Raw genomic sequence first — 25,518 nt, 5'->3', positions numbered from 1 at the left:
GGCTCCCGGCAGCCGCCAGCCCGCCCACACAGACGAAGACGAGCGCAGAGCCCGCTGTCCGCGCCGCATGGGGGGCAGCGCGGGCGGGCGCCGCCTCAGCTCCGCCGGGCGCCCCCGACAGCCGCCGCCTCCGCCGCCCTCCCGCGCCGGGGCTGCCGAGCGAGCGGCGCCGCTGCGGCTTCGCCTTTCCCGGTGGGAAGAGGGGCGGCCACCACCCCACGGCGCCGGCGGCTCCTCCTCCCTGCCCCGGGCATGGAGGGAAGGGGCCGCCCCGGGAGAGGCAGGGCCGGGGCCGCCCCTCAGCCCTCCCCGCCGGGGCCGCCACGGACCCCCGGCAGCCCCTCACACCGGGCGGGGGGCAGGAGTTCCGCCAGCACGGGGAGCCCGCAGGACGGACACGCCGACCAGCCAATTGCGTCTCAGCGCTCGCTGGCGGCGGCCCAATCGCGGCGCGCAGCGGCAGCGCCGCGAGGGAGTGCTGGGATGTGTAGTGCGGCTGAAGGGCGGTGCGGAGGCGCTCGCGAGGGAGGACCACGTGTCCCGGCAGGCGGAGCTTCGCACGGAGCGGAACTACATGTCCCAGCAGGCAGCGCGGCGCAGGGCTGGTCCCGCCGGATCGTGCTGGGAAAGCGTAAGAGGGAGCGTTCCCTGCGGGAAGCGCGCACGGTGTTCCCGTCATGGAGCGCAGGGGGCTAGCGGCGGCGGGGAGTGAAGCAATCCCCGAATCGGGTTTGCCTCAGAGCTTCGCACGGGCAAAAGCTTAACCATACACGTGTTTTAAGGGACCCTGAAGGCGTGTGAGAGGCGCGCTTCAGCAGGAGCCTTGGATACAGCTTGAGGAATCTCGTCAGAGCGAAGGGAGAAACAGTCGGTGCTAGCGAAACACGGAGCCATCATCACTCGAAATGTCAGGGGGAAAACCATCCCCGCAATATTTAAATTGATCAACAGTTCCGCAGTGTTTTTATCCAAGTTAATGCGAGGGAAGGGGTTTAATCCAAATGATGCAGGGGCTGATGAACTTGGAGGAAGAGATGGCTCAAGAGGAAATCTTGTCCATGTATATATCCATACATTTATGTATGGGGACATACATTCCCTCCCTTGGAGGGAGGGATGAGGACAGAGCCAGGGTGTTCTCGAGGTGACGGGCACAAACTGAAACAGAGGATGTTCCCTCTGAACATCAGAAGATACTTTTTTACTGTGACGGTGACAAAGCGCTGGCACAGGTTGCCTGGGAAGGTTGAGAAGTCGCCATGCTTAGATATTTTCCCTCCAACCATCTGGACGTGGTCCTGGGCAGCTGTCTCTAGGTGGCCCTGCTTGAGCAAGGAGGTTGGACCAGAAGGTCTCCAGAGGTCCCTGCCAACCTCAGCCATTCTGTGATTAAGTGTAATCTGCCACCAAATGGTCTGGTATTGCTGTTTCCCATGCTTTTACTTAAGGGGAAATAAGGTGCTTTTTTTTTATTATTCCCCCCCCCCTTTTTTTTTTTTTCTGATAAAGTTAATTTTCAGCCAAGTCAGTTCCTTGATCCAGCTCACCTCTTGGCAGAGAAAAGGGGAGGGAAACAAGAGCAGAACTGTTTACAGCTCTCACATTAAAGCAACTGTGAAACTAAAATTTTGCATATATCAAAAGGCAAAGGAATAATTGGAAGTAAATCAGTAACAGGATATTGGGCCTATATAGTGTCTTCTGTAATTATTTTTTGTTTCTCGCATACACATTTCCCACTCTACAGCTCAAACCTCAAAACTGAAGTTAAATACAGAACAATCTACTCTTCTGCCACAGAAAGATACAGAAAGCACTTCTGAGTCCAGGAACAGAGCTTGGGCTGGCTCACCAGCACCAGCTGTTTTATTTGTAAAGAATCTGGTTTCTTCATCTGACATCCCTTTTTCTTTTCCTGTGCCTGTGTCTTTAAAGCTTGCAATGTAAGTGTCATTCTGTCATTACCTGTGCCTTTCAAGGAAGACCAGTCTCTTATTCCCATGAAATCCTTTCTACAAGGAGACTGCATTGCTATTGTCTGGCAGCATGCACAGGCCTGGACTGCTTCACACAGCTGCTTCCTCCAGGCCTTTGGCACCCTCAGGAACAATGTAGTCTGCCGAAATCATCACTACCTGTAATAAATACGGGTCTTGACTTCTCTGAGCTCTGGAGGCCTCCACCCATCATGACTGATGGGTTCAAAGAAAATAATTCTGACAGTACTTTTTATTTTGTTGGGGTTTGGTTTTGTTTTGTTTTTTACATTAGTTACCACTTCAGCTTCCTGTCCCATTCTGTCATCACTCACTATGGTCTCCCATTTTCCTGTGAGTAGACTCGTCAAGCATGTTTGTTTTATTTCTATCTAAATTTGGATCTTCAGAAGTTGGTAGATCTTATTTTTCCTGTGATAAGTTTGCACTTGTTGGGTGTCTCTGACAATAGCTACATACATCCAAGATCAATAAAGTGAATGAGAATCAGAACTGGATCTTTGGTTTAGACTTTGGTACAGCTGTATTCACATGCTGAATGCTAAGACTGATAGAAAGCCACAGCACTGCCTTTTATCTTTTAGAAGTTGTTTTTTCCACTGGCTGCAAATGAACTCTGGCTACAGGAAACAGATTGTGAAACTGGCTCCAAGGCCTAAACTTCAGATTTCAGCTCTTTGTTTTATAGATTTTAGTGTAGTACTTTGGTAATGGAGATGAAGGTGGTTTATTTTTTCCAAACCAAATCTCTGCACTTTTCTGATACGAGGTCAAGCTTCTTTATGCACTGCAAGACATTGTGGAAATCAAGGTCAAAGGCTACCAGTGGAATTAATCAGAGCCTGAAGTTAGGGGAATGTGTTTGTTTGATTTGCGTGCTCACTGACTGAAGTTAATATGCTTGTTTTTGATCTCTAAAGAATGGATAAGAGAAAGGCAGAATTATGAAGGAAACAATCTGGCAGCTCATCCAGAATTACAGCATTTGAGTTTTCAAAATGATAAGCTGAAGAAAAACAAATTTGTAGCTGTTTTAAACCTCGCTACTTCCTTCCTTGATGATGACTTATCAACTTCCCTCTTTTTTTAACTAGATAAGGACTTCTATAGCCATATGCAAATGCTACCCAATGGCAGAATTATGTTTGAAAATACAGTATCTAGTGGTTGTATTCATGTCCTTTCTAACATCTAAGACCTAAAAAAATTATATTTACTTTTAAAAGTGCATTCCAGTGTCTTTATGTCACAAAAGAGCAGTTTACTGCAGAATACATTTCAGCAATTACTATCAAACTAATGCTAACCTTCAGCTTAGGAGGAACTGCTTTTTAAATTACATTCTTTCAACTGCTTTCATATACACCTAGTTTTGTTAAGGCTTACTTCATTCCAAATATTAAATACCTAGGATGGGATCACTCTCTTCTAAAATTCACCCTCCCATTTTTAGATATGGGTATTGGCATGTTGCCACAATGAATGACACTCCACAGTGTAATGCATTTTTCTTCACAGTAACCCTCTGAGGAAACAAAGTTCCGTGGCTCCTGTTTTGCAGAGAGATACCAAAAAGCCAAAGACTAATCCTCTACTGCCTTTGAACACAGGCTCAGGCTTGGTGTCAAGCCCAGCCTTGTATACCATTCCAACAGACTGTCCTCGGAGATCGAGCAAACTACAGCTTAAGGTGTTTAACGTCTGTTTAACGTCTTTATCAGTGATGTGGACAGTGGGATGGAGTGCACTCCCAGAAAGTTTGCTGACACCACCAAGCTGTGTGGTACAGTCAATGCGCTGGAGGGAAGATGCCATCCAGAGGGACCTTGACAGGCTTGAGAGGTGGGACTGTGTGAACTTCACAAAGTTCAACAAGGCCAAGTGCAAGATACTACATCTGGGTCAGGGTGTCCCAAGCAAAAATATAGGCTGGATGGAGAATGGGTTGAGAGCAGGCCTGATGAGAAGAACTTGGGGCTGTTGGTGGGTGAGAAGCTCAGCGTGAGCTGGCAATGTGTGCTCACAGCCCAGAAACCCAACTGTGTTCTGGGCTGCATCAAGAGAAGTGTGGCCAGCGGATTGAAGGGCAGTGATTCTACCCTCTACTCCGCTCTTGTGATACCCCACCTGGAGTGCTCTGTGGTCCTCAGCATGAGAAGGATGTGCAGCAGTTGGGATGAGTCCAGAGCAGGGCCATGAAGATGATCAGAGGAGGCTGGAGCACCTCTCCTATGAACACAGTCTGAGAAAGTTTAGCCTGGAGAAGAGAAGGCTCTGAGGAGGCCTGACATCACCTTCAGTACCTAAAGCTGGAGAGGGACTTTTTACAGGGGCACATAGGGAGGGAATGCCTCACAGTGGCACAAGGGGGAACGGCTCTAATCTGAAAGAGGCTAGCTACAGATGAGGTATTAGGAAGAAACTCTTGATGTTGGGGATGCCCCATCCCTGGAAGTGTTCAAGGCCAGCTTGCATGGGGTCTTTGAGCAGCCTGGTGTAGTGGAAGGTGTTCCTGCCCATGGCAGGGGATGTCAAACAAGATGATCTTTAAGGTTCCTTCCAACCCAAACCATTCTGTGATTGTATATGGGAGAAAAGGTGGCCTTGTTTTACTTCTGAGCATGTGTTTATACATTTAGCATGTGCTCTGGCCTGTTATGCATTGCAAGTGTACATTTGCACCAAATTTTGCCACCCTGCCTCCTTAGAGGTCACAAATGCAACAGGGATGGGCAAGTTAGTCACTGGCTTATCCTTAGGAGACCAAATCTTTCATGCAGAAAGCCTTTGGAATAGGTTTATGCTGAAGGGTGCGTTGCTTTGAGAAAAGCTGGGCTATGATGTTCCAAAACTACAGGCCACCTAAAGTCCTGCTGTATTTTGTCAACCTCTGACTATACTACATTCATACTTAACTGTTTAAATGTAGTACTTAACTATATAAATGTAGCCTGAAGCGCTGAAGACTAAGAAAAGAGCGTGGGTAAACTAAAAGTTCCATTCTGAGCAGCCACCTGAACTCTCTTAGTCTGTTAGTCTGTTTCTGGATAGAAATATTCAGAATTTCTCCAAACTGGACATCTTGGTACCTGTCTCCCCTTTGTGCCCATTTGTGGTCTAGGAAGTAGGTAGAGCAGCTCCAAGAGAGGTCCAGCTGAGTGGAACCTCCCCAAGCCCAACAAGTCAAGTTCTGCTGTTGTACCACAGCTAGCTTCAGTGCCTGGCTGTATTTGTTAGAGTGCTGACCTTTGGTAGAGTGCTGACCTTCAGTACACCTTCAGTGATGAGAGAATTGGCTTTTAGCTCAAAGGCATTTATGTCAACACCTCCTAACTCCCAGGAAAGTATCCCAGGTGCTCAGAAGGACTGCAGAATGGAAAGGAAGCATTCATCACCTCAGTTGATGAATTTGTGCCCTGTTAGAAAATGTGGCAAATGTGTGTCACTGGTGTGAACTAGAAGGAAGGGGACACAGGGAGCTATAGGCAGTTATTCCTGATTTCTGGTAACTAGTCTCAAACCAGTGATGTTTTTTATCTAGGGACTGTTTATTAGTAAAATGTGTTAATAAACCCCGGGACTCTGTTTTAATGATTAAACTAGATGAGAGAGACACATCCTTGTTTTACCCTGTCCATTGCCTCAGCTGCCTTATCCTTGTTCTGGACTCTTACATGCTTTTCAGGACAGGGTCATAACTTCAAACAAAAAGGTGGTGACTCTCTGTTTCCTTCCTGCTCCTCTTCCTCCCAGTCTAGCATGATTCTCAGGGATGAGTTCCTCAGGAACTCCCACTTCCAGGCCAGTGCTATGACCATGGGTTAGCAGCACAGAGAAGATGGATACTGTTTCCTCCAGCTGCACTTTAAAAGAAAATGAACATTGCTTATTGGGAATTTTATATCTACTGACAGGCCAGAAGGCCTTTTAAACACCTTTGTCAAACTGTCTGTTAATAGAGACCTTGGTGTTTTCCAGCAATAACACAAAGAAAAATGCTGTGACCAGCAGCTGCATGAAATGAAGTCACAGACCAGAAAAGCTACAGAGACTCTTTATTCGTTGTTTTTAAGAATGGATTTTGGCACTCACTGCCAGAAAAGGACTCCAGATTCTGAGTCCAAATATTATAAATGTACCAAGCAGCAGGGTGGGTCTTCACACACATCTATGTTCTTAGAGTCTCCCCCAACTCAACTTTTGTTAGCTTCTCACTGAGTTTGCTGCTTGTTTTGGACCCATACTTGCACTTCTTTTATATTCAGGGAATGTAAGCCTGTCATCACCACAACAGCCCTGAGGCTGAAAGGCTCATGTATCCTGGAACATTAGTCCCTTATCAGTCCCATCCCTCTAACTTATTAAGGTCACACAGAATGGCAAGGATTTAAGGCAAGACACTAGAGATCCACTAAATTTCCTTGCAATCAGAAACTGCATATAGTTAACAGGGAGGAAATGCCTTTAAAAAATTTTATAATCAATTGAAGTTAGTTTTCTGTCTGCAACATTGTGCAGAATTTTGTAGCATCTTACTCAGATTTACTTTGTATCTTTGAGGTCATGCAAGAGTAAATATATAGAAGCAAGTAATGTCTTTGAATACTCGGGTCAGAAGTAGGGATTTTTGCATTTCTGAGTACTCATTATACCATGTGATAAGTAAACTATTTGGCAGTAATATTTAGAATATTTTGCCTGGTCAGGATGGGCAATGAGGATGCGTTGGAGTTGTGATAAATATTCTGAGTCATGTAAAGAGATTATATTATTTTAAATTATTCTACAACAAAATAGGTCTCCAAAATAAGATTAAGGAGTTGCCCTGACTCAGATTTGCTTGCAGTTTTTCTGTGTAGCTAAAGACAGCTGTTCCTGACAAAGTAGGATTTTCTTGCCTGAAGTGAAACTTATCTTTTCCTTGTTAACATCTTTTTTTCCCCCCTCCTTCTGGTTCCTAGGTTGCCTGATGTACAAATGAAGAATGGAGTTCTTCTTCCCTACCAGGTGGCTAGCTATCAGTAGCATAGGAATATATGAAAAAAAATTTAGGTGTGGTAGTTGGTAAAAAGGGACAAACCCTATGAATAAATACCTTCTTTGTGCTTCTCTGCTCATCCATGTCAAGCCTTTATAGTTATCTGTCTAAAAATCTACCTCCTACTCTATCTTCGTGCTAGGATGCTGGATGAAGAGACTGACAGTTTCCTTGGGAAAGTATTGGTAAAAACAGAAGTTTACTTTAAAAATAAATTCCAGGGCAGTGGTGACAACGCGATCTGTGTTTCATCTGCCTAGAGGGCAAGTTGCAACACTCGTAACAATCTGTCAATGATACTATTAAATATTTGAGACACAAAAGGTGAAAATTATCATGCTGTAAAAGTATTTACTGTGAATGAGTCAGTACCTGCAAGAACTATCCCATACCTTGTAATATTTCTTCACTATAACTGTCATTTCAACCCACTCTTACATTTGCCCTGCCCTACTCTAATATGACTTTTCCTTTTTTGCATTTTCCTTTCTAATCTCTAATTATTCTGCCTGTGCACAGATACAGTCTTTTGGAGTCAGTTGCCCTTGAAAACCTTCCCTTTCCACAGCAGCAAAGCCTTCCTCTTTTTAATCAGGGGTCTATGGCCAAAGCCAGTAATTTCCTCCTGCCTTCCAATCTGTCAGGACACACTAAGCTAAACAAACTACATATGGAAGATAGTGTGATGGCATCAGCAGAAAGTAGAAACTGAAGAGAAAAAGGAACTTCTTACATTCTTCATGTAAAATACAGAGGAAACCACCTTCAGTTACCACATCAGTCAGTGGGAACTGGATTTTAAGTATAAAAGGAAGAAATTTGATAGTAATTCCTGTTTGGGGGGAAAAATGTATATTTTTACTTCGGAAAAAAATCCTAATTTTTTATGCTAGAAGAGGGAGTGGGGAAAAAAAAAGAATGCCAAATGAAGAAGGGCAAGGAACAAAGCTGTAGGAAGATATAAATACATTAAAAAAGAGGAGATGAGGGGCAAAACCCAACTGAATCATGGGGGTGGATGACAGGAGAAGAGGAACTATGAGCGAAGTGAGGAAGTATATTAGTGACCACTTACAGTGTTTGGGTTTGGTTTTGATATTTATTGCAAAAAGGTTATATTTAATTACTTTGGACTGATTAAAGACTTATAAATGTAATTATTTTGATAATGCTATATTCCAGGCTAAATGGTTTCATGCTAACATATTACTAGATAGGAAATTGCAGTCTTGCTCCTCTGAATTCCAAGTTCAGTCATTGTCTGTACATGCAGGTTAAAGCACTTTGCACCAACTGGATTTCCCCACAAGGTATTGATTATGAGTCTATCATACCCTTTTGAATGAAGGCCCAATTGAATGAGGAAATGGGTCTGCTGTGCTCATTGAAGAAAACAGCAAAACTCTAATGACATTATGACCCAAATTTGCTTGCTTGATACACTGCCAGGTTAGAACCTATTCCTAAAAAAGTTGTTATAAAACTATCTTAGCTTTTTCCACACCAGGTTATATTTTTTCCCTTGTTTGCAAAGTACTTGTATAACTCATTCCATTTTCTTTCTTCCTCTTTTTTTGTTCTCTTTCTTTTATCTCTAGCAATTAGGAACTGGAGAAATATGAGTGTAAATGCTTAGGTCTGACACAATGAAAAGTCTTAGGAGCTTGTTGGGTTTTGTTTGTTTGGGTTTTTTTTCATTAAAATGCCAGGTTTTATCCTACTTGACAGTACATACAGTGTCATGAGAAAACATAAAATGGTATTCTTTTCCTTTTCTTCCAGTACTGAAGAACAATGATTGTATGAAAGTTCTGCATGAGACTTGAGATTCAGGAATGAATAGGTTTTGCTACAGTAGTATCAAAGAAGAAACTGGGCACTTAACCTTTATATATCCAGTTCTAAGTCTTCCAGTGTGTATCTTGCAGTTTGTACAACACACTAACTCACAGGGACTCATCTGTGTCAGTTTTTCAAAAAACTCTCAGGTTCCTTGATTTCTCCAACAAATTTTTGGCCATTTTGTCTAAACTTATTTAAACTGGAACATGACAAACCTTAAAAACATGTTGAAATGCTTTATTGATTCAGTGAGGTTTTACTTCCTGTTAACTTTGCAGCTGTCACCATTTCACTTCTAACCCACTTAGATTAGAGATGGCATGGGAGTACCACTTACTTAGGTATGTCCTGAGCGATGTCGTATGTTTCAGGTTGATTAAAGTGATTGTGTCAGGATGCTGGAGTCTGGGTGTTCCCAAAACAACAATGCAGTTTGCCTACAACGTTATTTATTTCTTTTTTTTGCCTGTGGAAGGGCTGTTCTTTTTCTGTTGGGAATAAGGCTGAGTGTTGTGGCACAGCGAGTACAGCTGAACAAGCTTTTCCCCTGGTTCTCAAAGGAAAGGGTGGAAAAATAGACCAACTTGGATTGTGTCACAAAAATGGCTTCTCACATAACCTTTCGCCAGCAAAGCTTGGCTCAAATAGTCAAAGCAGCAGCCAGAATTCTGGGAGTTTCTTGGTATAGGCTGTGTTGGGGTAGTTCTTAAAACTTCTGTTATGTCAGATAAACAGTGAATCATTCCTTGGTTCATCTGAGACTTTGTTTTCAGTTATGAAAAAACCACTATAATTTTTGCATGCCCAGTAGGTCAGGTCATAAGATATATATCCTTGTACTTCTTTCTGAAAAATGCTTTGATCTGTTTTTATTTTTTCTTCTTTGAAGGTGTTCTGACAACACCTCTTTCTTTGGTTCTAAAAGGTTGCCCTCACAAGTGATTTGAATGAACCAGTGTCTCCATGAGATAACAAACATCAGAGAATTTAGTGGAAACATTCCTTACTTTATCACATTTTTCGTTTAGTATCTTTTGGGAGACTGTTAAGCCAGAATTATTCCCTGACTCTGCTGTAGTTCACATGTGGAAAAAGCTTTTCCATATGCTGCTTTACAGTATGAGACATAATTGTGTACGTGGCAAAAATGTTTCTATACTTATTGTTTTGGGAGACTTTTTTTTTAAGCTTTTTTAATGATGTAGCTAGCAATGGAGGGGAGGAATGGAAAGGAGGGGAAGAGGGGCATGAAGAAGTTATAACTGATCATTCTGTAACATTTGTGTTCAGCAACTCCCTAATGTTAGTATGCTGAAAGACAGCAGTAACTAAAATATCAATTGATTTTTACAGCAACCCAATCCAGTACTCTGGCCTTTAATGCAGGCCACATTCAGCAAAACTAAGTAGAAACTGTATGAAAGTAAACTGTGTTAGTGCTTCGATGACTGTGATGAAACGGGAAATTCCCTGTTTGTGTTAAGGTACCGAACTCGAGCTTGCTTGCTCTCCTTTGAGGCATGAAAGTCACATATGGACCTGATGACGGGTTTGCTCCCCAGCATACTTTGTGCAAGCTCACTCTCAGCCTGCATGGGATGGTGAGCCAGCAGGCAGAAGTGGTCCCACTGAGGGATGCTCATCCAGCCAGGGATGAGCACGCTGGCTGCAGCAAGGTAGGAAGTAGACACTGCATGTGCATTGATGCAGTGCTGTCGCAGAGCTGGTGTGCTATGCCTGGCATCATGCACCATGCACAGGGTTACAAACATGTGGCACAGAACTCTTAGAGCCTCCTGGCTCAGACTTGGAGAAAAACATAGATGGCTTGGTCAGGCTGATGATTAAATGGCAAGCCCGTGGTCAGCACAAAGTTGCCCCTTTGCCTGATGCAGGGTATGTAGGAACTGGCTACTTTGTAGTTTTCTGTGTAAAATAACATTGGGTATCTGAGCATCACCACTGCATCCACCAACACAGGCTGTTGGGCCAGTTCTGGTTAAAAAACTCCAAGGGGTGGTGCTGACTCCAGATGTGACCTGCACAGCACAAGTGCTTCACCCCACTCACCACAGCAGTGCAGGCTGCTGGGGTGGGAGTGCAGCATTTCTTCCTTCTTCCCCTCCCCTCTCTGTGGTAACTAGGGTATTTTGTCAGCCTCTGTTTAATATGCATACTTCTCCCTTGGCTGTTCCCCAAACTCAAAGGAGTGCACTGATCTCCTCAACGAAGGGCTTGTCTAAACAGCGGTGTTGTGGCTGCTTTAATGAGTGTTGTTCAAGTGCTAAATCCCCCTAAGCCTTGTGAGAAGCAGTATCTGCTTTAAAGCACCTCTCTAATGCAGGTGTCCACGGTAGCGTGGAATAAAAGAGTGATTTAAGCTTGCAATGCATGGGGGCTGTATGAGACTTTTTAAAAAGCAAACCTGTTTGTGATGGTTTTATAGAAGCTTAAATACTTGTGGGGGGAAAAGTTGATGGTAGGACAGTTGACGTTAAAACATACGTCAAGATACTTAATTATTTCCTGGTAGGTTTCTTTGTCGCGATGGGCTGAAAGTCGCCAGGATGTTTAGTGATGTCTTGCTGCTGTAGAGTGACTTGGTCCTTTTCCTGGCACATCTCTTTGCTTGAAGTCTGCAGTGTTGGCATTACTCCTATGCAGTATGGTCATTATAAGCTATATTTACGTGCTAAGATATTAGGACTCGACTACACCAGAGCACCTCTCCTAGAGTAATTATGCTGACAGAGCCTCCAAGCACTATAGCAACCACTCCTTCAGCCTAGTTCACACAGCCTGAGTCTGCGTCTGAGGAAGCTGTGGCAAAGCAAGGCGTCCGTAACTATGTCTGCAGCTGAGTTTCTGCAAACACAGGTGTCTCGGTCCTGTGGTGTTTTCTTTCACACCCTTCGCTGAGCCTGTGCTGTTAGGAGCAGCCTGGGGATCTCCCCGCTCCAGCTGCAGGGTGTGTGTTACCCTCTGCTGTGCTGACAAAGTTGCGAGTTTTCCTGCTGAAGCCCGCAGGGGTTTAAGCTGGATCACCACCACCAGGCAGGTGAGCTGGCCTCTTCTCTTTCACTTTCCTCTGGCTTCACTTGCAGAACTAAAGGGTTTTTACTTCCCTGTATCCCAAGTAGGTGTCCCCCATGTTCCTGCACCTTCGTGTTGCAGAGCTTGTCCCCAAACACTCACATTTTCTGGTGCTTTATTCCCTCCTTCTCTTCTTCATTATTTGCTTTGGATCACCGCCCTCCTTATTACAACTGCCCACAGATCCATCTCCTTGGAAACAGCAAAACTTGTTTATGTGAAAGTAATAAGGAAACTAACTGGTGCAAATCTGCAGAGGCATGCGAGGGAGCTCGTGTTCCACCGGAGGATGCTGGAAAAGCGAGTCTCCACTTACGCTGACTGCCAGAAAGTTGGGTTGTGTGAGCAAAAACCACCTTCTTCCTCTGGTGTTTCCAAAGTTGCCTTCCTTTGTTCACAGCAGTGGTAGGGAACTTCTTGCATGCCCATATGCTTATTTTTATTGACCTTTTTTACTAGTCATTTTCATCACCAACATGTAAGGGTTGAGAAGCAATGGGAAAATTGGTCAGTCTTGCTTATCTCTTATATTGTGGGACACTGCTGGTGCACTGTGCCATGCCACGACCATCTCCTCACCTATCTTGGCCCTGACCACCCCTGTGGCCACAGGAATTTCTCAGAGGTTTCTGCAGCTCCCTGTTTGTGCCCTTCACTGCTGCTGCCCCCTGTGTTGCTGGATGTGGCTGATAGGCCTGGCAGGCTGTTAGATTTGGTCCGGTGTCCCTGCACAGCTTTTCTAGGTCCTCCAGGACAGAGCTGTGCAGGCCTATAAGCAGATTCTGTGATCATAAATGTGGCAGGGTCACCAGGTGGGACCTCTTCAAAGAGATGGTGGAGGACCTGGCTACCTCCCTCTGTTAGCCCAGCACTGACAGCTTGTGACCTGGGTTTGGATGGGGTGGCCCATGGGGAACGCTTTGGGAAAAGCCTGTTGTACAAAGTAGCCTGCATAGCTTCCCACTTCAGGGCCAGGGGACTCACCCTGAATGTTGTGGTCTACCTTGGGAGTGTTAGCACACAAAAGTAAGATTCTTTAGGAGGTCTCAAGTCAAGCAAGCCCTGGCGAAGAGATGTTTATGTCGACAACTCTGTGATGACAGCTTGGACGAGGAAGAAAGGGCTTCTGCATACCTTTGGTTTAGTGCATGTCTTGAAGAAACAGTATGGATGGGGGGTGATTTTTTTCTTGTTTTATATGGCCTTTGAAACAGTGCTGTAAGAGCTGCTCCTGGAAAATTTATCCATTATTGAAAACTTTTTTCCCCACCCACCCAGTATGAATGGCTTTTCCCAGGATCTGCATCATCAGCAGGCTCCAGTCCTGGTTTTTGTCACTTCCTCCTGTTACTAGATAGCTCCTTTGGGTGACTTTCTTGGAGACTAGCATCTGTAAATAGCCTTGCCCAAGCGGAAAGACTGTTCCAGTTGCATGCCTTGTATTTTAAACTCAAATGATACCATAATTGTTGTATCACTGAATCTTCAGATAAGCTGATTTTCTATTATCTGAAACTGTATACACTCTTCATTTCTTACACTGTATCAAGTGAAACGCTTGATATTATTTTGCTGGGTAGCAGCAGGTTGATTTAAAACTTGCTTTAACTTCCTAAAAGTTGTAATAGCCTAAAGCACTTTCTGCAAGTTTCACTGTCCATGTCTTGAGTATCAAGGAAATTCACTATTTGACAGGGTGTGAACTGTCTTCAAATGTGTTTCTGATAAAACAAAAATGTGAAAGGGCGGGGGAGAAAGGGAGTAGAGAAACAGGATTTAATCCATATGCCTAATAATGGGGAGAATGCTGGGGTTATTGCATATTAAATATCCTTCTGATATCTCAACACTAAATGTGGAGAACTGTGTCTTTATTATGTAATAATGGTACATTATTTACCATGTGCAATTTGGTTTTTCATCCAAAAAGATGGAGAGAAGAGCACTGCGGAGGCTGCAAATGGAAACAGGCTGTAAAACTTGTAATGCTTGCTCTTCAGGGAGCACTTAGAGGCAAGACACTGAAGTCTGTAAAACAGTTAATAGAAAATGCTGTTATTACTTGGGTTTTAAAAGTACAAAAATCAGCATAAGTTACTAGAAACCACCGAGAAAAATCTTGGAAAATTTTGAGCGGTCAAAGAGAGCTGTGTTTAGTGTTATGAGACACATTGTTTTGTAATTATATTAAAATACAGGATTCATGTGTGGGTGTGGGATTTGTTGCTATTATGATGATGATGATGATGATGATTATGCACGTGATCTGGTTTGATATAAACAGAACCAGGGACAGCCCAGTGACATACTTTGAAAAATCTTACACAGTCTGTTAAAGAACTAATAACATTAAGTAGCTCTCTTTCTACAGGCTATGGATTCTGAATCAAAGAACAGTTTCATAGGAAGCTTTCTTCAGCCACCAGATCGGATGCTTCCTGCAGCCTTTGCTTATATAGAATCAAAGAAGTTGGCAGCTGTTGCTGGTGACAGGCCTTCTATCCCAAATAACCAGGGTAAAGCCAAAATATGTCCTTAAAGTGGTCTTTTTTAATTGTTCCATGTGAAATCTCCTGAGCAAACTCCCCATTCTGTTTTACTCAGTTCAATGCCTTGTTGTGATTATCAGACTGACATTGAGACAGGATGTATATGTGTCCTGAGGGAGTAGTCTCACTGAAGTCGTATGTCTGGAGTGGAAACCTCTGCAAGTCTTCTAACATCCTTATAAACTTTGGCTTTGAAATTTGTTTAACTTAAAATTGCCAGACTTCCTCTAAAAGCAAAGGATGATGCTTCAAACTCAGCAGAAGCAGTTCATGACTTTAAATACAATAAAGAAAGGTAATTAGTATGGTACATCCAGTACAGTGTGACTTGAAATTGGCTTTACATAGCAATATTTGGTTCCATCCAGCTTCAAATCCCTTCCAAGTGATTCTTTGTGTGGTATGTTTCCTTGGGAGAACTTCTGAACAACTGAACAACTCAAACTCTCAGGAAAGTTATCAGCATGAAAGTTAGTCTGTAAGAAATATGGGTCTGCTATGGTGGCTGTGTTCCTACATGGGTGACTATTCTCTGGAGCTCACAAGGCAAATGCCTGGGGGGATTAGCATATCTGGAGAGCTTGGTGAATGATAAGGATACCCATCCTTGGACTTACAGCGATAGCCCAGGAGTGTGCACGTGATCACGGTTCTTCACCTGAAAAATCTGATTACTTCTGCAGTAATCATATGTCATGCAGAGTTTGGGCTTTTTGGATTAAAATGTTCAGTGTAATGTTACGTAGCTAAGAGTTTAAGTAAGGAGATGTTTGGCACACCAGTAGAAAGATGGAAAAGGTGGTCCCACTTCATCTTTATGCTTTCTGGTATCTGTTTTTTTTATTTGGGGCAGAGAGGCGGCAGGGGAAGTTGTTTGGTTTTGTTTGATTGGTTTTGGGCTTTTTTTAAGGTGGTGGAAGTTGTTAAGGAGCTAGCAATATTTGATGGGTATTCCTGTATTGAGAAAATTGGAATAGGGACTTACAAAATGTCAGAAAATAAACTTGACTTGTTACAGAACATGTCTTAAACTTCCACAGGTGTATATACTTTTTGGAGCGTTGCTAGACTTTCTCTTGTAGATGAAATTGCCACTTTTATTTTTGACATAATTTTGACAAATACTGTTTTGTCAAAAAGCTAAAAGCAAAAGCTTTCAACCTTGTCTCTGTGGTTTAAAGAATCATCAAATACAAGAAACTAAGTATTGAATAATTAACTTTTGAAACAATAAAGTATTGCTAAATTTTCTCTTTGTATCTGATTTTTCTCCCTGTTCTGAGCATGTTTTCTTTTTCTAATCTGTGCAGACCAGTTGTATTACACCAAAACTTGTGACCTCACTTGGAAACCTGTGTTCCCTGCGTCTATGTAAACAGAAGTCCCAGGATTTATTGTACTCTGTTTGTCATGATTTCTTTGTGCTTGCTGCCATTTGGAGTGAAACTAGTTTTGCTCATAGACCAATGTTTTATACCTCAGTTATGCAGGAAACATGTCCATTTCCTCCCAGGTATGTTCTGCCTATGTTAGTGTACAGCTGTACAATTAATACAATTAATTTTAGGAGTGATCCTAGGAAGAAAATTTAGGTATTATACTGCACTGTGAAGTGTTTTCTAATAATGATAATCATCGCCATCATCGTCACAATGGGAACTGTCACTTAAGGTGTAACTGCTGCATTGTTTCCTAGCTGTAGTGGCAGCCCTGAAAACTCTTCAAGAAAAGATCCACCGTCTAGAGCTGGAGAAGTCACAGGCTGAAGCTGATCTGTGCAGCCTCTCCAGAGCAGCTGCTCAGTATAAGAAGGCCTTTGAGCTCGAATCCTATGAGAAGGACACAGCACATCAGGAACTGATGCAACACAGGAAAGGTATTTCTTTTAAGTGATAAGGTGTAGCCACAACAGCTCTAAGACTGTATAATGCAGGGAGTGTTTGTTTTGAAAAACTGCTAATTAACACCAGCCCCCTTTCATTCTTTGCTTCAAAATCGCGGAGGTACAGGAGCTTGATAATTGTGGATCAAGCTGAGATTTTTTTTTAACATATATTAATGAAGTATTGCATAACCCATAAAGCTATTTTAAAGTCTAAGCATATTTCAGGTGGTATGTTTAGCTCTTCCAGTAAGCAAGCAGCTGCTTACATAACACTGCTAACTTGAGAAAAGATAGAAGAAGGAAGAAACCAGATTCTGGTTAGATATATGCTGATACAAATGGAAGTAACTGCAGTGCTCATGTCTTTGGAATTCAAATTATGGACTATCTCTGGAAAAACATTTTGATTCTCATGTCTTATATATAAAATACATTTTAACCATATGATTTTTTTGTACTAACAACACTTTTCTTGCCTGTTTTGAGGACACAGAACTCCTCAGTGAAATTAGTCTGGCTAAGTGTGTAGCTCCCTTTGCTGTACCAAACATCTTGTTTCTTTCTGTAGATGCAAGTGAGCAGTTAAATGCAGCACAATCCCGCTGCTCCCTGCTGGAGAAACAGCTGGACTACATGAAGAAAATGATTTCCAGTGTGGAACTGGAAAAGAAAATTATTTTAAAACAACAGGTGAGGCCTTGTAGCATACTAACAAAGTAGTGATATAGTTCAAAAGTATAGAAATGTGCAGGACCTCAATTTTTTTAAGGCCATCATTTTTCCTCAGCTCTCCTCAGGGTGGTAGCAAACAGAAGCAATTTACTGTCTGACTGGCTGATGACAACCATTCAATGAATTGCATGAAAATATTCCTGGGTGGAACTCCTAATGAGCAAAACCATGCTAATACTTGCACATTTGGTAGACAAAAAGGTTACTGGAAACTTAAGTCGTCTTTATCTGCCTGGTATTTTTCATCACTTTGCAATTTAAAAAATATGAAATTTAAACTATTCAAATACCTTTGCTGTAGTGTGGGATTTTTTTTTTTTCTGCCTGAAACAATTTCACTCAGCTGCCAACTCCTTTCTTGCTTATTTTTTCCAGGCCCAGCTGCGGAAAGAGGAAGATCAGAACTGGCTGGAACTGCATGCAAAACTTGAAAAGCTTGAAATACTAGAAAAAGAGTGTCTTAAACTTACTGCTACTCAAAGAATTGCTGAAGTAATCATCCATGGAATGGCAGTCTGAAAGTCATTTGATATAATTTTATGACATACTATTAATAGTAACAAGTTTTGCAAAAGTTACTTCTGTTAAAGCATACCTGACTGAATGCTACCTTGGCTTCTTTTGCATCAGTCTTTTTTCAGTCTCTTTAAAAATTGCTACATTCCTTTGTTATCCTACATTACAACTGCAAGCTACTTCAGACTTCTGATTCAACATGGCAAACTGAATTGTGACTAATCACTCTTGTCTTCAAATTCAGGACAAGATCAAACACTTAGAAGAAAAGATTTGTAAGGAAGACCATCAGCATAAGCTACTACAAGATAAAAAATCTCAGGTAGACTGAAAAGGTTTTATTTTATCTTATTTTTTAGGACTGAAGAAAGCTGTTCTCTCATCCAAAATACCTTCTTTTTTATTACGTTTAAACTCCACATGTTTATTACCCAGGGAGAACTCCTGCAATACTTCTTAGACCAGTTATAAACTACGTATTAGAAAAGCTTGCCAGGTGTGTTGCATATCTCAGTGAAGAAAGATTCTACTTGTGTTTGTATTAATGACACAGCCTCAATGCTGCTTTAAGTGATCTAGGTAGAAAATTAATTTCTAGAAAATTTGCAACTAAATCAGATAACCTTTATTTGTGGCACCAAGAAATTGGTCATATATGAAACCCTATACCCCAAGTAAGGTTGGTTATTGTGTTTGTTTTCCTCTCTTTCTTTAGATCCGTTGCAATCTAATACATAGGGCTATACTTGGAAAAATCTTTGATCAGTGACTGTTATTAAATGAGATCTTGAATAATTCATTATTCTGCGAAGCCATAATCAGTTTGTTGGGCCATCAAACATCTGAGAGAGGAATATTTTCGGAAGAGAGCAAAATCAAAGAAACCTTTTGTTAAAGGGGTGAAGTAGTAGCATTCCAAACCTTGCTTTGTGGATAAGTAGCAGCCATTTGAAAGAGAGCAGTTGTGAGGAGATTCCCTTGGGGTGGGGTGGGGGTAATGTAGAGCTGAAGAGTAATTTTGAAAGAACCTAGCTATAAACAAAACTGACACCTTCATTTAATTCATCACTGCTGACAGTTTTTATACCTCATCCAAGGATGATGGGTTTTCATCAATCCAGAAAGCTTTAAATAACATGCAGATTGTAGCCCAGGTACCTGACCACCTCCAGAATCTAGGAGAATTACACAGTTGAAAACTTGCAGGTTTATGGGTTTCTTGCTTAAATGGCTTGCTGCTGCAGAGCAGAAAGCCTAGAACAGAGATTTTTGTCTTCTAAGAAACATAGTAAGAATGACTTTCCCAGAGCAGGTAGTCTGACTTTAGCAGTATAGAATAAACATTTGCTCAAGAAAGGACTCAGGTGCAGTAAACTGAGTCCTAAACTAGTACTGGTGCCATCTTAGTACACTGCAGAATGGATTTAGGTCTGTTGGATCCGGGCTGGGAAACACAGGGTGTGGCGTGGTTCACTTCCTTTTGATGACAGAAAAGCCAGAATATTCTCACTTTAGTGATAGACCTCCAGCATTGTTTAGCTGGAACTGTTACACGTGCCAAACCAAAGTCCTTGTCCTATGTTTAATTGGCAATGATTATTATCCTGTTTATCATGGGCCTTGATATCAGCTTTGAACTACAGAGCAATCTAAGTATTGTCCAGAAGCTTCGACCTCAATGTTACACAGAGAGGCTTAGTTTGTCCCCAGATTGTAAAGCCAAATGTTCATATTATTTGGATTTTATGATCAGATCCCCAGCATGCGGCAGGATTGGCTTATCTCAGTTGCTGATTGTCACAGTGGAAAAATACAGCTGCTGCAGCTGGACATGAAAATGAGGAATTCTAAGTCAGAGCTGTAAGATCTGCCCAACACCCTGCCTTCATAGTAATCTGTTCAGTTTTTACGAGTAACTTATGCCTTCCAAGCAGGACAGTTAATAACTGTCCCTTGACTGGTTCTTATCCGTGCACAAAAGAGGGAATTAATTAAAACACTCTATTTCATACTTCTAATATTACATTAAATGCTTGTTTTCTTTTTTGTTTATTCCCACAGCTCCAAACAGAATTTCATACAAACAGAATTTTGATGTCTTCGGCAACATCTCAACATGAACCTGAAGAGGAAAATGGGAAGAAGAAAAAGCCTAAGAAGGTAACATGCAAATTTCTATTAGCATACTGTTGCTGATAGCATCTGGCTCACACAGAGATTGGAATTTGTGGAAAATAGTGATGTAAGAGGCACTTGATTCATCTGCTGCACTTTACTCCATTTTTTCCTTTTTTTTTTTTCCTTTTCTTTTTCTTTCCTTCCTTCAGTAATAAAAATGGTACTAGGGGCGTTAGCACCTCACTGGAAAACCTTCCTTTATCAACTTCACGATAATCTTTGTTAGTCTTACTGCTGTCTCACATGTTCTCTTAGCTGCCTTTCAGTTTATCTGGCAAAATTAGTTTCCAAAGGAGTTTTAACTCAGCATCTTATGATGGTGTGTTTTGGGGGGATTGCTGAAATTGAGAGAATTCATTTTGCAACACATGTTGCAGATCAGTCAAAATTTTGCAACTGTTGTTTTGAAAACTTAAGCAAGATTCAATTTCTTTAATGTCAACCTAATTGTCAAACTATCTGCTACATGCATATGGAATAAAATTTATTCATCTCAGCTATTGCAAAATCTTACTCTCTACACATACAGGAGGGAAATTATTCTTTTTTTAAACCAGAGGGAAACTGAGGTGATGCATTTCACTGTGTGTTTATTTTAATTTTACTTACTAAAAAAATAAAGTTTAAGATTTTGCTCTTGGGTCAGCAGATTTGAATTTCTTGTCTTATGTTTCCTTATGGCAGAGAAGTCCTACAATGAAGAAAATGCACCTTTCACAATTACATGTAAAGGCTGGTGAACTACCTTTTGTGGCTGGGAAGGTGGGTGAAAACCAATGTTCTCACTAAAGTGGCATCTACAGTTCGAGTAAAGTCTTTACTGTAATTGTTATTTACTTCTGTAAACCACTTACTAATTCTCCTTTAAGTCCGTCAGCTCCAGCCATTCTGTCAGCGCAAACGTACAAAGTGTGCTGCATATTATGAAGCACCGCAATCCGTGTGTCTCATCACAAAGAGGAGCTACGTCTGGGATTTGCAGACACAGTGCCCTTTCAAAGTCTGTATCATCTTGTTCCGCGTCACCTACTGCCACCACAAGCCTTTCAGGCCTTCTGCTGGCCACGCAAGATGAGCTGGGCCAAATGAGCTCGTGAGTACTCGTCCCTGGTGTTATGAGTAAGAGTGACTTCAGCAACACCCCTGAGAAGCAATAGGTGTGCTATATATAGTTGAACCTAGTCTGTTTTGGGTGTAGGACCACTCCTTGACAGAATGACCTGAGCAGGCTTGACTGGTTGGATTTTTCTCATTCGAAAAATTCTTTCTCTCCTACTGTTTAACTGGTCTTGTGAGCAAGCAACATACTCTTCATCTGGGTTTTTCTGCTTCCACATCCTGTATTTACATGAGCTGCTACTGAAGTAACAGCTGCAGCAAACAAAAAATCTTTCAAGCATGTGCTTTTTAGAAATTATAAGCATAATCAGGGATTTACAGAGTAGGACAAAAATGTTCTCCAGGACAAAACTGCAAAGGTGGTGTTAATACTGAGTAGGCCTGCAGGATGCAGCCAGTCTGGGTGGTGGAATAGGTTAGTACGGCACTGGCATGAAAAGTCTTGTCACAACATCTGTCCTGTTCCTTTGTACTCACTCTGTGTTCTCTCCTCACATGCGTAGCTGATGGGTCTTTGTGCTGAGTCAGCCTGCCCTTCGTACCCTTTGCTTGTTGCAGGAGAACTTGCTGGTCCTGTAAAGGGGTTGTGAAAGAGGGACAGAGTCTCCTGCCAGAAAACTGGGCAGGGTGTGGAAGAAGCTAATGCATTAGATGGGAGTGTATGTATCATTCTAGCCATGCAAGTAAATGGGGACCACAACTTGTGTTCTTAGGCATCTTCTCATTAACACCAGCTTGTAGAATTGTGGGCCAAAGCTGTGTAGCTGGTCATAGCAGACATGATGGCATGATGAGCTGTGGTTTGAACAGAGGAGGGTGTGTTGGTTAAACCAGTTAGGATGTTGACAGTGATTTGAAATCCTTGATGTGGCAAAATTTAAACTGGCAAGCAACCTCACCTTCAAAAAAACAATGTCTGGCTTACTCATGGCAGGTCAAGGACAGGCTATGGGTTTTTTTTTTATAACAACCACCAGTTGCTGCAATTAAGCTGTCAAGGAGCAGCAGTTACTCAGAAGTCAGAAAAGAAACCATGACTTTTGTAAAGAAGTGACTTATCTAGCAGAGGGTCTCTGGTTTCAACTAGTTCAGATATCTAGGTATCAAGAAGATCTTCACAATTTCTTTTAGTTAAACTAGTTAATTTAATTAACCAGCCCACTTCTCTGCAAATCTTTTTGAGTAGAATATTTTAATTTGAGTAATCTGTCAGAAAAATTGTAATTTGAATGTACTAGTTTAAACAATACTCTTCTGTACCACACTAAGCTTTAAAAAGTCTGCACTAAAGGAGTCAGGAAGTAAAAATGCTGTATTGCATAGCTGCTGTTTGCTTTAAAAACCCTCATTTTGCACACTACTGTATGTGTAGTTGTGAAGTCTGTGAGAAGAGGGAAAAATGAGGCGGACATCAGCTACAAATTTGGAATGAGAAAATTAGATGCATGGGAATATATATCTCATGTTAATATATACCAAATTAATGTGTGTTGTGTGAGAGGGTAAATAATGCTAAATTGTACTCCAGACAAAATAGCTACCAGCTCCTGCAATACACTGGAGGTATTGAAAGAAATCCTAGGGACTATATCATGAATACTTAGCGTGTCATTCTTGTCTTTAATAGTGAGTATCAAGAACTTCTGAAGCAGATACAGGAGACTCAAGACTCCAGAGTTCGTGAAGGCCTGGAACAGGAGCTGGATTGCCTTGTAAAACAAATGGAGATTAAAGGAGAACAAATATCCAAGCTGAAAAAGCATCAAGCTACTGTAAGAATAATGTGTAAATTCTCTAGCCAGTCACATTCTAGTTGAAAGGCTGCCACAACTCTGCCTCCTGTTGTCATCAGCTGGAATGTCACTGGAATGTTTTAAGCCAGGATGTTCCAATATGAGTTATTGTAATTAAACTGCTACCTCGTGTTCTTGTACCTCCAATTCCTTCATTTGATCAAGAAAAACTGCTTGCAGCTGGCAGCTAGGAAGGTATGCTAGTGGGAAAACTTCCTGCCCTGTGGCCATTCTGCAATACAGAGCTGGGTTGCTCAGTCTGTCACTTCTGCTCACCATGTTAAGACAAACTGTTGAGATTTCATTCCTTTGTGCCCCTCTGGGAAATGAGAAAATAGAAGCTATATAATTCCTGTACAGACTGGATTAAATGTCTTTTATGTTTCTGAAATATTGAAGCTTTTTGTTAACTAAATAATATGTTGACCAGAGCTTCTCCAAAATCATAGCCAGGCAAGCCTTTCAGTTTTGTTTAACCCCTAACCTGTCTGCATTCTGTATTTGGTTTAGAGCCATAGATAACAACTTTTCATACATGCCCATATAAAATCACTCTTCTGTAGATGAACAGCTTAACCCTTTCATAGCAATATGTTTTGGAACATGTGATTAAAAATTAAATCCATAGTTCAGTCTGATAGCTTTCTGTTCTTCCATCTTATGTTTCAAGATAAAAAGATTCACCTGGGAATTTTGCTTATACAGGAAACAAAACGAAACTCAGTGTGAGGCCTTATGAAATGGGGAGGTTATGGTTAATTTAATTTAAATCTGACCAATTTTATTCATGCTCATTCTGTGACAGATTTTATTCACTCAAACTTTTTATGGTCCATGGAATTGCAGGCATGAAGGTGCTTTATATCAAGGCAGAATTGCCAGAGTCGCATGCTAGCAATATGGACTGAGTCCTTGTTGCCTCTCTTGGCAACGTCAACTGTTTTTTGGATAAATCTCTTATGTTCTTGAGGAGCCAACAATTATGGTGTTTTCCTTGTCTCAGAATCTTGCTGACTTCATCATCCAGGAACCTAAGTGGACAACAACTGCACCTTTATTTCTTTCTTTTGCGTATCTTTATGGCTGCAGTTTGCATTTGTTTTGGGATGATGAGGAGTAGCACGAACAACAACATGATGCAACCTTGCTGTCATCCTTGCCTATTATCAGAGTGCAGATCTTCTGGCAAGTCATCTGTGCTCCTGTACAGCCTCATCAGAGCACACCCTTTAGGGTCATTATGTAAATAGTAATGTCTGTATGATTACTGTCCTTGTTATGCCCTTGTTATCAATACAGGCCATTCCCATAACCCCTTTGCCTATACTGGTGCTTTTGCACACAGACACTTCTATTTGTGTTTTGTACGGACCACTCTTAATATTTCTGATGTATATTTCTACTTCTAGAACCTGTCATACTGAAAATGTCATAGCAATCTCTGTGTTTCACAGTTAATAATATATTCTAGAATGCAATTAAAGTTAATTATTTTTAGAAATGGACTTGAAGCCTAAATTGGCATTTGGAATGCTTCCAGCCTAATTTTATCTTTGGGAAGTGACCTTTTCACGCCAAGTGCAAGTCAAGACTTATTATTTGACATTTAAAAAAACATTCTTTAGCAATTAACCCTATTTATTCTGTTTTGCTAGGGAGGCTTCAAAGTAAGCTGCTTAGATACAGTAACCAGTAAGAAACAGTATACATTTTAGAGATTTATTGGTTTCATTTTTGTTTTGTTTTGTTTGTTTGTTTGTTTGTTTATTATTAGGGTAGTACAATATGAAGTGGAAAAAGACTGTTGTAAATATAGATTGGTAAAAATTATATTCTGTCTCTCTCAAACAAGCATTTTTACTTTCAACAACCTACTGGACATGGGTGAGGTTAGTTTTCTGTAATGCTTTCTGTATGGGCAAGGTCAGTTTTCTGTTACAGCAAGACAATTGTGCAAGATTAGCAAGTTTAAACTTTTTTTTAATGTTCCTTGGACATCTGTAGTTTGGAGTTTGGTATAAATCCAGTAATCTCTACAGCTGTGGGTCTTTGGAGTACATAACATGCTATCTTTCTTCCTAGGTGTGGAAATTAAAGAGAAAAACTCAGAAATTGAAGCAAGGGGCAACTCATGTCAAAACAAAATGTGGTGACCAAAAGGAAGGAACAGAGATTGGAGTCACTGTAAAGGAAAGGAGGTCTAAATCTTGTCCTGGGCAGAAAAGCAGAAGCTCTCTTCAGCTGCTAAAAACTGTGAGGAAACTTCAATCATCTCTGAAAAAAGATGATATCATCTGAGAATAATAGTTCTGAAGTATGCTATATTAGAAGTTTGTGAAGTTGTCTAACACCTAACAGATTTTTAATTGCACAAATAGAAAAATTTTAAAAATAAAATAGATATAGTATAGATGTAAATATAGATTCTAAACTGCTTATTCTCTAGTAGGTCTATTTGTTCACCTCAGAATTTACTTTCATGTAGGGTAGCTATAACTGGATTACACTTTCTTGTAATAAAGTGTTTTAATGGACTAATTAAATGCTTATTTATTAACTTGTCAAATAAAATTTTATACCATTTTTACTCCAAAAATGGAGTGCGATCTTTGGTGTCCTGTTTCTCCCACTGCCAAGAAGATACTTAGAGTTTGCTTTTCCAGAATAACTAGGACTAGTGCTTCTATGCAATTAAAAACAGTGGGTTTCCTTTGTAGAATTTGTGTACTTATACAAATGGAGATGGGTCTTTATGCTAATGGTGACTCTGTTCTTT

General features: G+C 41.3%; 1 protein-coding gene across 1 annotated transcript; it reads left to right on the top strand.

The window, feature by feature from the left end:
- The first annotated feature begins 14,344 nt into the window (after positions 1-14,344).
- On the top strand, positions 14,345-25,143 carry CEP57L1 (centrosomal protein 57 like 1). Its single transcript, XM_050314843.1, has 10 exons — positions 14,345-14,486; positions 16,216-16,395; positions 16,973-17,094; positions 17,512-17,628; positions 17,897-17,974; positions 19,714-19,812; positions 20,515-20,592; positions 20,700-20,923; positions 22,577-22,721; positions 24,825-25,143. The coding sequence occupies exons 1-10, from the start codon at positions 14,345-14,347 to the stop codon at positions 25,038-25,040; spliced, it is 1,401 nt and encodes a 466-aa protein (XP_050170800.1). The 3' UTR covers positions 25,041-25,143.
- The last annotated feature ends 375 nt before the right edge of the window (positions 25,144-25,518 follow it).

The sequence above is a fragment of the Myiozetetes cayanensis genome, unplaced genomic scaffold, assembly GCF_022539395.1.
Source record: "Myiozetetes cayanensis isolate MyiCay16 unplaced genomic scaffold, myiCay2020 scf2-11, whole genome shotgun sequence".
Classification (NCBI taxonomy): domain Eukaryota; kingdom Metazoa; phylum Chordata; class Aves; order Passeriformes; family Tyrannidae; genus Myiozetetes; species Myiozetetes cayanensis.
The sequence above is the reverse complement of the archived record's forward strand: the minus strand, read 5'-3'. Positions and strand labels throughout refer to the sequence as shown.

Coding starts and splice junctions, on each gene's coding strand:
- CEP57L1 (XM_050314843.1), top strand. CDS start 14,345: ATGGATTCTGAATCAAAGAACAGTTTCATAGGAAGCTTTCTTCAGCCA. Junction 14,487..16,215: donor TTCTATCCCAAATAACCAGG/GTAAAGCCAAAA, acceptor ATTGTTTCCTAG/CTGTAGTGGCAGCCCTGAAA. Junction 17,629..17,896: donor CTACTCAAAGAATTGCTGAA/GTAATCATCCAT, acceptor CTTCAAATTCAG/GACAAGATCAAACACTTAGA.